Genomic DNA, 13,040 nt, shown 5'->3' on the forward strand with positions numbered 1-13,040 from the left:
TTCTCTTACCTGAATCCAAAGCAATCGACTTGGGAGGAGCTACAGGGTGAAATACAACAGGAAACATCGATCCTGGTAATTGATTATCAACCTAAAAATTATTGCATAATTACAGGAATATTTTAATGACACAATAATCAAAGACCATTTCCGTTTTAGAAAGCTTGAGAAACTTTTTTATAGATTGTGTTCAAGAACATCATTCTTATTTTGGGGGAAGGAGAAAAGAGGAAGAGGATTACTCTGATATTATTTTGGAATGTTACCTATTTAGTTATAAAAGGTCAGATGGTTGGAAGTGTTGCACAAAGGATGCTCACACAGGTTCACACTCACAAAGATTCATTTAGAAGGTCTACAGCTGATGGCATACATATACTGTGATAGTGAAAACTACCTTCAGGCAAAAATAAAAACAAAATGCGAAAGATAAAAGGAAAGAGGAAACTCTTCCCCACCAGCTGGTCAGGAAAAGCATAAACAGGGTCCTCAATGAGCGCCCTCCCCTGGGGGACTCTGAAGTGGGATGAAGCAAATGGGGATGAAGATGACAATGATGATTATGATTTCTCACCATTATTTTCCCCTAGTATGAAACGCTTCTCACTAGTACCTGCTCAAGCACTCTATTGGATAATTTAGCAACACTATTAGTACTGACTGGAGTACGCTAATCAGGTGCAACTGTTGCACATTAATTCACTGTTAAGCTTACATGTAGATGTATTATTGCATACTATTTTTGAGTATTTATATGTCTGTTACCTACTTTCCATTAGACAGGTAGTTTTTGTACTAAAGATCTCTGAACCTCTAGATACACCCTCTAGAATAATATGTTACCTGACTATATACAAACTATGGTAAACAAATTTTGAAAAAGGTTGAGGTTTTTGTTTGTTTTAAAACACCAAAACACCTCTCTTTAGAAATAAACTTTCCATCATAGCACCCTGCTTTATATTAACCCACAATTTTGTGGAATTTTTTCCATATTACTTGCAAAATCCTAGGATGGCAGTTCTGCAGTACTTTTCCCATCAATGGAGCATTCATAGCACTTCTGCTACTCTGACGTAGTGAGCAGAGCACCACATCTGTAAGATTTGGAGATACTTCTTCATATAAATTAATAAAATAAAAGCCTTAAAGTGTTTGTTTAGTTTATAGAATATGATGAAAGATGGTACCTGCAGCCAATACAATTGAGCCCGCAAGCTTCTTTGGTGAGGCGACTGTTTGAATTCAACCTGAATTCCTGACAGGAAGTTGCGTCGTATGCTGCATCTGACTGGGAGACGCATTTCCATTGGAACCTTACTAAAATTCACCTGGAAATATAAGAAAGCAGAGCCAACATACAGTTTAATTAGAGTTAAGCAGTCTGCTAGTAAGCAGACTAGCGAATAAACCACGCATTTTTCCTTATTTCATGATCACATGGCTACTGAATTACTCAATCCAATTATCTGCATGCAAAGTAACGAAAACCACAAGTTAGCGTGACAAGCACATTACGTTGCAACTTCAGTTGCCCCAAGCAGGAACCTCTGCGCCATCTTAGTAACTATTTCTTCATGAGTTATATATTACACTGGCATAATTAAAGATAGTTATATGCAGCTGACTGCTTTCCCAGGTGATGCTTTTACCCTGATCCTGAAACATTTAACTTATGAGAAGCAAAATGAAAAGGCTCTCCTTTATTCTGAGTCAAATGTAACAACTCACAGATACAAGTTTTTGATACCATGTACTTTAAATGCATTACTGCAATGCACAAAACCTAAGTATTCATACAGCTGAGGGTATATATGTTTTTCAAATGAAAGGATGATATAGGAAACAAGCCTGATTACGGTACTATAAAATGCCTGTATTTTACTTAGCCATGTCAGCACATTAAATTTATGCATGGAATACAGGTATGTATAATTAATGTCTGAAAAAGCTCAGGTAAGTGAATTAATTTCCAGAGTCTTTGAATGCTATAGGCTCCTTTATCATATCAAGTCATGGGAACTGCAGCTTACTAAGAAGCTAAAAACAAGATTTCTGTAAAGAATTTAAGTTACATCAATGAGAATATAGGTTCATAACCAACATGCAGATACCAAGCAATCTTTTCTACCACACAAAAGCAAAATTCTTTGAGATTCTTACTTCATAATACAAGTCTGGAAAATATCTCAATACTGCCTCAGTATTACCTCAATACAAAAATATTCTACTGTATACAATGTGAAACTATTACAAAAAAAAAAAGCTTGCTTTTTGTTTGTGTTTCTCTTAACACAGAATCTATCCTTACTTAGCAAAACAGAAGTCTGTTTTAACTGTCACACATGTTCTGCAATCACTTGAACACCTAAACCTCAAAACATACCTCAGTGCTGCTGTCTAGTTTATGCCAACCTGGAGCTTGGAAAGCACTCTTACAAAGATACTTTTGATAGGCTTGTTCCAACAGGTTTATTTGCTTTTGATTAAACGGTTTCCATTTTTGCCTCGGTTTCAGTTCCCAAACAACACCAGAACTGCAAGACAAATAACAAGGTTAACAATTTAAAAGCACTTAAACCTTTCTTATGCATGCAAACCATGTGAAAAGATATTATCCTAATTTCTCAGGCTCAAAAAACCCTATCGTTTACTTTTATTTTCAATAGAAGCTAAGAAAGGAGGCAGTTAAATCCTATTTATTCAAACTGCACAATAGGAATAAAGGCAGAACTTAATTTTACTTAGAGGTTTCACTTATATTAATTTCATTTGAAAGATGTCTCCTTCAACTGAACTGTATTGCTAAAATTACAATATGCTGTCAAATTATGATTATTCAAAGGAATATTTAGGCTTCCATGTGCAGTACCTAGTAATTCCTATATAAGAGATTTCTTTTTTATTTTCATTGTTAACAAGAGAAAGTCCAAGACTATGGATTGACAAGTTTATTTCTTGATCAGGTTGCTCCAGCTCCTCTGCTTGTCGTGCTTTAGAAACTAATGCAACATCATCTGTGAAAAGTAGCACTCGCTGGCGCCCATCCAGGAAAGACACCCAGTGTATTTGAGTATTTGCATTGTAAGGGAATTGGCCACATTCATCCTGTATTGGGAAAAAAAATAAATGTATGTAATAAGTACATTACAGGAGTAAATCCATGATGTTGCACTACGTTTATAAGCAAGCAAGTTTACTGGCACACACACAAACCAGAACTCAGTATTTTTCTTGTTTGTTCAGTTTACTGCATCATACTGATTTGGTGGCATCTTGTATCCCAACACTGGAAAGAAGCTGGGGGTTGGGATTTTTTTTTTTTTTTTTTCCTTTTGAAAAGTAGGCATTCCAGCAATATTTGTGGGTGAGAATAATATTGGAAATTATTAGGAAACAAAGACCTTCACAGCAAAAGAAAAAGACTTCGAATCATAGGTGATGGGAGAAGAAGGCATTATATCATATACCACAAAACAGTAAAACCAGACAATGATTAAGATCTCTGCTCTTCAAATGCAGGTATTCCTTATTTGTTAATTTGTGAGGCAAAACTGATATAGTTAAAGCCTTTTTCTCAAAAGCCCAAAATAATAATGAATGTAACCATAATTACATACTAAGGAAATCGGTTTCAAACTGAAAACGTTTTTAAATGTAAAAAATTTGACCCAAGAAAGTGCTTATACAGTAAAGCACACTGTAATTAGTTAACTGTTAGAGTTCAGCTGTGAGAAACTAAATCCATTCCCAATATAACTGAAGCACAAACCTGCTTTCCTGTCCCTACTTTTAGCTACTAATATTTTTCAGTTTTCTTATATCTTAACTCTGTGCCTAGCCAACAGAAAAACCAAGCCACCACTGAAGAATTCAGAGTTTAGTAAAAGGTGTAAGAAGGCTAATAGAGACAGTCACGTAGGACATATTTAGCCTACATTCCAGTTAAGTGAGAAAAATCTTCCTCCACCAATGCTTACTTTCCCATTCTTTAACAAAATACTTGCTGTCTTATCCTAGATTTACCTCTGCTTCTAGTTATAGTTTCCTTCTTTCCCCCACTCATTTTCCATCTTGATCATTGTTATTTTGCCCCCACTTCACACGTTTTCCTATTTTATTATTGCATGAGTTACAAACACCGAAATAGCTCTTAGTGAGCAACTCAGAATTTTCTGCTCCATGCAAGCATTTCCCATAGGAAGCGAGAGTCACAACAGTAAGGGGTTTTCTCCATCTTTAGGGAGATACTTAGCTGAATGCAGCACTGCTAGAAAATTGGTGAATTATTCATCCTCTGTACTATTAGATACATCCACAGCTCATACACTTTATCCTTCTTCTTTCATACCCAAGAAAACCATGGAGAAAATGCAGGTTGGAGTTTGCGTCCAATCCTCCAATGATATTAATACAAACTCTTGCTACTCGAGAGTAGGTTCAGAAGTCTCTTACAGGACAAGACAGATGCAAAGTTACTGAAGATGGTTTCTCCCAGATAATTTTAATCTTGTTATAGTCTAGATTGGTTCAGCATTTACTTCTCCCCTTCTGAAGTTTACCTTAAGTAGGTCATGTTCACCAAAATTTTGGGAGTAGCCCCAAGTCAATTTTCTTGTTTTAGTTGGATCTGTCCATGCAAACAGGCACACTTGCTTTGGTTTCAATTCCATTTCCTCCTGTAATCCACTGCAGGTAAAAAGAAAAGGAGTAAAATGACAGCATTCACTGGTTAAGACCACTGACTGAAGTGGTGCAAGCAGATCACGCTGCTATATACTCCACCTCTCCAGCCTCGTGGGCTGAGGCATGAAGGGCCTAGGCTATTCACTCCGAACAAGTCCAGCTGTAGCTAGGCTCTTGGTGAACTAAAACCTGTACTCCCACTTCGTTCTCTCCATTTTCTCAAACTATGAAGACTGCTTAAAAGTAGACAAAAAATTTAAAAGAATATTTAAAATAATTAAAAGAATATGATAAAGAAAAGGTTTTTTTCTATTTTTCAAGGTACCATAATGGTGAACGAGAACTACTTCCTTCACAAAGGATACCCCCTGGTTAAACAACCAATGGTGAATTGTTTCTTTCACATACCTCTGTTTATATCTGAGAGAGTCCCATGAAGTATGGTTAACAATAAGAGCTGGAGCAGCTCCCTCATGGTAATCCGAGAAGCTTATGAGAGTAGAATGCTCAGAAACATTCACATCTACCAGTAAGCCCCCATTCTGGAGAGAAAGTTAGACAGAAAGTTCAATATTTGTTCTATGCATAAATTCAATTTAGAACAGACTAAACTGTTATTTTTAGATCAGTCTTCCACTGGCCTCTTACAAATGAAAAAAGGAGATGTACTCTATGTTATCTAGTAACGGTAAGCTCAAACACATTGGTCACTGGCTTAAGACAGACATCAGTAGCATCCACAAACTATTTGTTGATTTAACTTAAATGAAAAATTATCTTCAAATTATAACATTTTTAAGCATTACTTTATTTGGCTAAGTTCAGTAAAAAGTATAGGCAAGCATTCCCTTCACTTTCTGTTACAAAACTGTAAACTACATAACTAACTGTTGAAGTTATATTTAAAAACTGCGATTTCCCACATACTCCTTAAAAATCTGAAAGGCTACTCTAGACAAATGTACTAAAGGTTTTACAGATATGACAAATACAGCAATAGCGTATTAACAAACTGATCACTGAGCAGAAAAGTTCTGTTGATTAAACCTCTGAACAAATCATCATAAGTCTTTCTTCTAATGGTTTTCAAGATCCTGCTTTCTTCCAATATATTTGCAAGATTTTCTGAGATATGTACAGCACAGTTTTTCTCATTTGCTTATACAAAGGAGGTACCTCATGCTTTCCCTTTTGGATAGTCTCTTCAGATAGCTTTCTGGAATGCTTGTCTAGCAAGATAAATTGATGGGTTTGCTATGTTGTAAGGTCTGGAGGAGAAGTAGGAGGGGACACATCTACCTTTGAAAAAGATGATCTTACAAATTCTCCAGAAATGCAAGAGATTATGTTTAACACTCTACACACAGCAGTAGTAAAAACTCACTACATATGGGACTAGAAAAGATTCTCTTGCAAACCTGAGCCATCTACTATTCTAGGACAGTGAAAAAAAATCCCCACTATTCTAATTAAGTGCCTCAACAGAACACCAGATCACTGATGACATCTTGTTCCAAAAACATTTTTTCAAACTGCTTCAGCAAACTTGGAGAGCTAGATTATCCTCACAGTCACTTGTATTTCAGCTCATTATGATAAGCATTATCTCCGAAGACTTGTCTGAACATGCTACATTTATATACACATTCCCTAATGCTAGGCTGGGGTGAGTTCTGAAATAATTAAGATTCTACTTATTGAATCATAAATTATTTTAGCCATGAACTGTGTGTCTCCAACATGTATTAGCTCATCAAGAAAACAAAAAAATACATTCTATTTTAGGATAACTATTTAAACAACAAACTGAAGGCACCTAAGAAATACCCTCTACAAAAGAACAGATGTTAGAGGTGTAGTATACCATTTTTAATTTAATAGCAATAGAGCTGTTCAGCTTCCTATAAGCTTGTCAAAACTAAATCAACCTGACCACTTCACACAGCTATGAAAACATTAACAACATTGCAAACTTGATTCACTCACAACCTTTTTTATGCAACAGAACTGAAGTACAGTGCACCAACACCTTAAGACACAAGGTTTCAATCTTGATGATCTTGGGGAGTCAAGCTTTCCTAAGTTCAATACCATAAGGTTAAAATGGAATATTAAGAACAGACCACACAAAGTCAGTCTCACCAATTCTTCCAGCCTCAGCAGAGTACCATTATCCTGGGCTTTAAACAGGAATGGTTTGGATGAGCTTTCATAGCCAACGACTCTTACACAAAGTTCACCAGATGAGTTTTCAGGCCAAAATGGAAGACACTGTAAAACAAGAAATATGCATGACTAACAGTTCATATATGTTCAATATAGTAAGCGAGCAGTAAAACAAACAGTCTTGTGTGACTATTTCAAATGCCTTAGTTCCTACCCCAGTATCTACTGATGAACATCTCATCCACATTTAGTAAATTATCTAAACTGAATTACTTGATTAATTTATCAACATATGCAACCTGTCCTGTTCAAGTTGCCCTGAGATGTGAAGTATACACATCATGCCGTCAGAAGTGACAGAGCTTCTATAAAATAACTGCTTTTTCCTGAAGTGACAGCTAGAGACCAGTTGTTTGTCTACAATAACATCCAAAGGAAAAAACTGAAACATTACCTCTGAAGTCGAGATATAATTCCATTTATTAGTTGGAAAAGAGCCATTAGGACCAATTTCTCCAACTTCTAGTTCCAGAGAAGATTTGTTTGCTATTGTGTAGAATGGAGTGAAGGTAACTATCCTGGTAAGGTTAAAACTGCTCATTTTTATGCTAACTCCAACCTGTTGAACAAGGACAATTTGAGCAAACAATCAACAATAAGCTTAAGAGAAAAGTCAGGATGGAAAAAAAGAAAAGCCAACGTTACTGTAATTACAAAGGCTAGCACATAACATTCCTGTTCTGAACACCTGTAATAAAAGAACCAACCAGCATGCAGTAAAATCAGCGAACTATGCAACACAATTAACACAATGGTAAAGAGACAGTTTTAGCTGTAGCGTTTGTGGGGAAAATCCAATAGGAATCCCTCTACAGTAAATCAAGACAACTTAAAATGATCGTGTCAGAGATCAGTTAAAGAGTATATGAAAACACAACTCCCCACATATCTGCATATTATTATAAAGTATACTCTTTATTCTGCTTAGTTGTGGAAATGTAGTCTTAGACAAGGTTGCTGAGTGAAGATCTAAACACTTGCAAACAATCATGAATTTTGAATGTGAACCCTTATCTCCACTATGCAAGTTCACCATTATATTTTCCAACAGCCTAGTACTACACAGTTGTTATATAAACCACGTTTATGAATTACACTGAAACTTCTGTTGGTGAAACTACTTGTTGCCAGGTGCAGACCTGAATAGCTGGGGCATAAAAATTATTACCCTAGATGTTAAATATTTCCATGATTTAAAAGCAGTGTAAGTAGTGAAACAAAGGCTTTAACAGAAAAAGAAGTCAAGCCAAAAGAACATCAGGAGACTTCCACAACACAGAAACCTGATATCTTACCAGATAGTCCATGTTATTAGCTGAACACCTGACACATCCATAGCTTCCTACAGTATCAAGGGAAAAGCTACTGGACCAAGCGCTAGTTGAAATACATAACTGGATCTAGACACAAAGAAGAACAACATGGAAAGTACTTCAATAAATTCATTTTCATTTTATAGTTCATGCATTGTGGAGTGCAATTATATCACATGTAGCAGTATAAAGACAACACTTAAGTGCTTTTAAAATCTTCTGTAAGTTAAGATAAGCTTAAGCATGTAGTATCACTATTCATATTCTGATTTATTAGTCTGTGCCTGAGTTCTGGGAATGATGTTACAGTAAAAGGTAGCAAAATAGAGGAGTCCTCATTGACTCTCATGTTCATGACATCACACACATAGATGGGAAAAAAAAGCTACCGTTTTATGGTGCTTCACAAATGTGAAGAGGGGGGAGGAAATAATCAAAAGAACACCTTGTCAAAACTGTTTCTTCAACCATTTCTTCAGCTATTGTTGCGTGAAAAAGGAAAAGAAGGAAAGAAGGGCCACTTCAGAAAAAATTCCTCTACTACAGTACTCTTCATTTGACTCTTCATGCAAATATGTCAAAACAAAAGAAATATGTTTAACATAGGACAGAATATTTACATTGTGCATTTTAAATATCAAAGTACCTAGCTGAGTAAAACACAAGTCTGTGATTCCTCTTTATTCAGTGGAAAATGCCTCCAAAGGAAGGTTCAGAGCAGCCTTCCTTTTGACTATAAAGGGAGTCCACATTCTTAATTTACATATCTACATTAAATTCCTCTCACCAAGAAAACAGTTTTCTGGTAGGGTACCCACTGACTTTTCAGGACCTAAACCACTCTATACCATCAGCCAGCTTCTGGCCAGGATGAAAGTTAGCCAATGGGATGCAGTCCAAGACGTGGAAAAAGTTGCAACAGACTTTTTGTTTACCTGCCTTCCCTTCTACTTAGTCCAAAAAGTATAATTAACAAGAAGAAAGCAGCAGCCAAATGAAAGCCTATAAATACTACCAAAAAAAATTCCTTAGACAAAACGTGTGTGTGTCTTTTTTCACCCTCAGAGCAGGATTTTAAAACACCACCACCACAACCACCGTCTAAAATAAGCATACCTTATTTTTACTAAAAATATTTTTCTTTTTGAAGGAGAACAAAACAGTATCTCTGTAGTCTGCTGGATGCTTCACATGAGTGTCTTCAGCTCGATACTGGAGAATACGGGAAGTCTTGTTGATTATCCAATAAGGACTGAACACAGACAAGATCATACGGCTTCCAATTCGCCTAGTATGTATGTAAATATCCACTGTCATCACTGTCGCAGAATGGGATGTGAAACACACAGAAAAAAATTCAGGCATCCCATCACTAATTTTAAGATGCCCATTCCAGTCTTTGCCTTGATATTTTAGCAACACAAGCTCCATTATTTCTCCATTGATTCTTGAATGAAAAACATCTGCAGCACTTCCTTCCATCAATTCATGGGCTTCTGCTGTTCCCTGTAGCAAAATTAAAAGGGGCAAATTAAGTTTTTAATATATAAAATTTCGGTATTCAAAAATCAGCATTTTATTCTTCTCTTGCAGGATTGCATGTTTCACATATCTCAGTACCACATGTCCCAGTCTCCAATCACTTTCATTTGAGCTTGATCCTATAATTTGAGATCAATTGCACTTTTCTTGCAGGACAGTAAAAACTACTTAATTCTGGATTTCAGGAAGACAAACTAGTTCCAACATATCCCCTGTCTCTGTTCCCTCCCTCCCTCCTCCATGATTTCCAATGGATTTTGGCAATGAGTTCTTACTCATATACTTACAATACTGGGTGCAACACTGAATTGGACTGTGCTGCAGATGTACCGCCAGGACTTTTCACGTTAAAGAACACCCAAGGCAGAAAGCCAGCAGCTGTGCCATACTGTTTGGTAGCACAGCTTTCGTCAGGCAATAGCATCCCACAACAACAGCTTTCCTAATTTTTACTGAGAAACAGTATATTTTACTGCACTGAAGAGTGGCCAGGCTTGATCAGTTGAGGGATGTGAAGACAATAAGCACATACCCATCTACAGGCACAGTGACTTCAGAAATAATTTGAATTACTAGTTTCTAGCTCCTCAATCAAGGCAATGGCACTCTGCTCTACATTCTGTGACTCTGAGTTCTGAAGTACAGTGAAGGTAAGGAAAACTGGAAATAGTGCCATTAGGATGTTGGACAGAAGTGAAAGAAAGATCTAAATGAATGCCACAGCCAGTTATGCGAGTAGGACAAAACAGAACAAACTAAGATGATAGTTCTAAATCCTCACACCTTTTCTATTTACTAAAATCACTCAGCTTTCATTAACAAATACTAGATACTGAAAATACTGGAAGAAGAGGAAAAAAGTCTGCGTAGCATCCCGCAAAGAAATCTTCCAATTTGTGCAAGGGAGACCTCACAATAGTCCTCAGTAAAGAATCAGTGTCACAATGGAGAGAAGTTGTGTTTTCTACATAGAAGAAAAGCTCCAGAAATTTCACATGCTTTTTCTTACGCCCTTCCCTGTGAAACAAAAGATACCTTGCAAAACACAAACAGGATCTCAGAAGAATATAAAAGAGAAAGACCAATCCAGTACAGGTTTCATATTTAAGAAGCCAGGCAGAACTGGCCAGGTACATCCAAATTAAAAACTATTAATCCCCAAAACTCCTAGAATCAATCCATCAGCTGACTCACTCATTTACAATAGAAAATATAAAAAACAGCTTTCAGTATCTTGCACACTACAGTCACCTCCACTTCTAAGTAAATATAGTCTTACTTAAAATGAAGTAAAGGATTTACAACTAGAACCATAAAATAAGTTACCTCAAGTAAATATCTCAAGGAGTACGGTAAAAGATTCCTCACAGTCAGTGTAGGATAAAGGTGGATAATGTAGGCAGGATCCCACTCCTCTCCATAAGTGGAAATAAAATTTAGTTCATCAGGTAGAGCTGTTGAGCTGATTATTAGAGGCAAGAAATTTGTCTCGATGGCTGGGCACTGTAACAAGCACTTTACTTCATTGCTCCTATGTAGCTCTTCCCTCCAGGCAATGTAAGTTGTGGACTCTTTAAACTGACCCTCTAACATTCCTGTTGGTCGAACATATAGATGACACCTATGGGAAGAAGGTAATGGTACACAATAGATTTCCATTGACAGCTAACTTCAAAGTAATTGCTAACATTCTCAAGGGCTTTTGCAGCACACTAATTATCTAATAAAGGTAGCATTTCAGTTTTTATAGCCCAGTCAGGAAGAGTTCCAAGTGCAAATTTACACTTCCACACTAATGCTGTATTTGTGCATCACTCTCACAAAGATTAGCCCTACAGAATAGAAAAACTGTACCTGTATGAATGTAAAGGAACGTGAAATTCCTCTTCTGGCTTGGATATGCCAATTGGCTCCAGCGACTTGGAACCTCTAGCCAGTTTATAGATTATAAATGGGATTGAGAAATGGTTCTTGATCTAGGATCAAAATGCATAATTTTCATTACATTTCTATGGTACAAACTTCTAAAGAAAAAAGTATGAATAGCAACAAGGAAAAACAACATTAGTAGATTTAATTAAATTCTTCTGGAAAACAGATTTCTATGCATCTTAGTAAGAAATACAATTCTGAAGGAGAACAACATGCAAGCATATGAGAAAACTATGCTAATTTTAAGTTCCATGACTTGAAAAATGCGCTTAAAATGCCAAGTCACATAAAAAGTACATATTTCAACCTCAACGATGAGGATATTAGAAAGCCAAAAGTTAAAAGTAAAAACCGAATTCTTCATTTATCAGGAAGACACATGCATACAGAATACAGATAAAAATTCACGTAACAGAGTAAAATACTTTAAAATTTGCCTTTAAGTAACTTTTTTGAAAAGTATATTATCTCAAAAAAATGCGTTAAGGAAGAAAAGCAAAGTCACTCTGAGAAGAGCACTGTTTTCAGGCTGTTGGTTTGTTTGGTTGGTTTTTTTACCTGCAGAGGAGATCGTACAGTAATAACCTTATTTCCTTCTGTAGCATCTATCTGTACAATGATCGAGTCTGAACGATCAACAAGAAGGTTTCTTATGTTGTACAGTCGTCGACCTGGTTTGGCTATGGGAATGTTTACCACTTCTCTATATCCTTGAAGTTCTAATCCATAAAAATATACAAAAGTCTTAATTAGGCAAAACAAATCACATTACCATTTTCTATTTGAACAATACTTTAGCTTCTCTAAACTCAGCAACGACCAGGATCAAAGCACTCTCTGGCAAAAGCACCTTGAAATGTTACTTGAGCACCATTGAAGGAAAGATTTAAGGTCAGAATACTCTTGAAGACCATAACTTTGATTATGATTTGTACACAGCACAATAAATACACCAACCTGTAAACAAAGGTATTTGTTGGCTTCATCCCTTCATATGGAATGGGATGGAAAGGAGAAAAAAAACCAGAAGATTATGTATTAGTAGTTATTATATCATATTCTCCTAGGAGTATTTCCTGGCAAAGCTAAAAACACTGAAAAATCATAACTGCTCTCAAGTAACTGGGTAACTACAGAAAGCCGAATGGTAGTAGGCATATGAGAAATTAAGATCCTGTTTAACAGGAGTTGGAATCCACAGGCCTATGTCCCAGGGGTCTGGAAGATGGTCTATCAATGACTCCACTAGAATGTCTTCCATTGCTTCCAAAGGGGGAGAAAAAGTATTGTACTTTTCACTCTCTGAGAAACTGGAGAGAAGGAATTTTACATCTTTTTAAG

At 36.3% G+C, this 13,040-nt stretch overlaps 1 protein-coding gene across 3 annotated transcripts in view; it reads right to left on the reverse strand.

Moving 5' to 3' along the window:
• Positions 1–13,040, reverse strand: part of VPS13C (vacuolar protein sorting 13 homolog C) — a 100,287-nt gene that overhangs the window by 22,360 nt on the left and 64,887 nt on the right. For all 3 annotated transcript variants that reach the window (XM_072871150.1, XM_072871152.1, XM_072871153.1), the window contains 13 exons: positions 12,258–12,418; positions 11,622–11,743; positions 11,094–11,388; positions 9,342–9,731; positions 8,208–8,312; positions 7,307–7,471; positions 6,829–6,957; positions 5,095–5,228; positions 4,563–4,689; positions 2,873–3,108; positions 2,387–2,537; positions 1,191–1,331; positions 10–91 (listed from right to left, as the gene is read on the reverse strand). In XM_072871150.1, the coding sequence (XP_072727251.1) occupies positions 10–91; positions 1,191–1,331; positions 2,387–2,537; positions 2,873–3,108; positions 4,563–4,689; positions 5,095–5,228; positions 6,829–6,957; positions 7,307–7,471; positions 8,208–8,312; positions 9,342–9,731; positions 11,094–11,388; positions 11,622–11,743; positions 12,258–12,418 (2,238 nt within the window). The remainder of the gene's footprint in view (positions 1–9; positions 92–1,190; positions 1,332–2,386; positions 2,538–2,872; positions 3,109–4,562; positions 4,690–5,094; positions 5,229–6,828; positions 6,958–7,306; positions 7,472–8,207; positions 8,313–9,341; positions 9,732–11,093; positions 11,389–11,621; positions 11,744–12,257; positions 12,419–13,040) is intronic.

Source organism: Ciconia boyciana, chromosome 8 (genome assembly GCF_034638445.1).
Source record: "Ciconia boyciana chromosome 8, ASM3463844v1, whole genome shotgun sequence".
In the NCBI taxonomy this organism is placed as follows: domain Eukaryota; kingdom Metazoa; phylum Chordata; class Aves; order Ciconiiformes; family Ciconiidae; genus Ciconia; species Ciconia boyciana.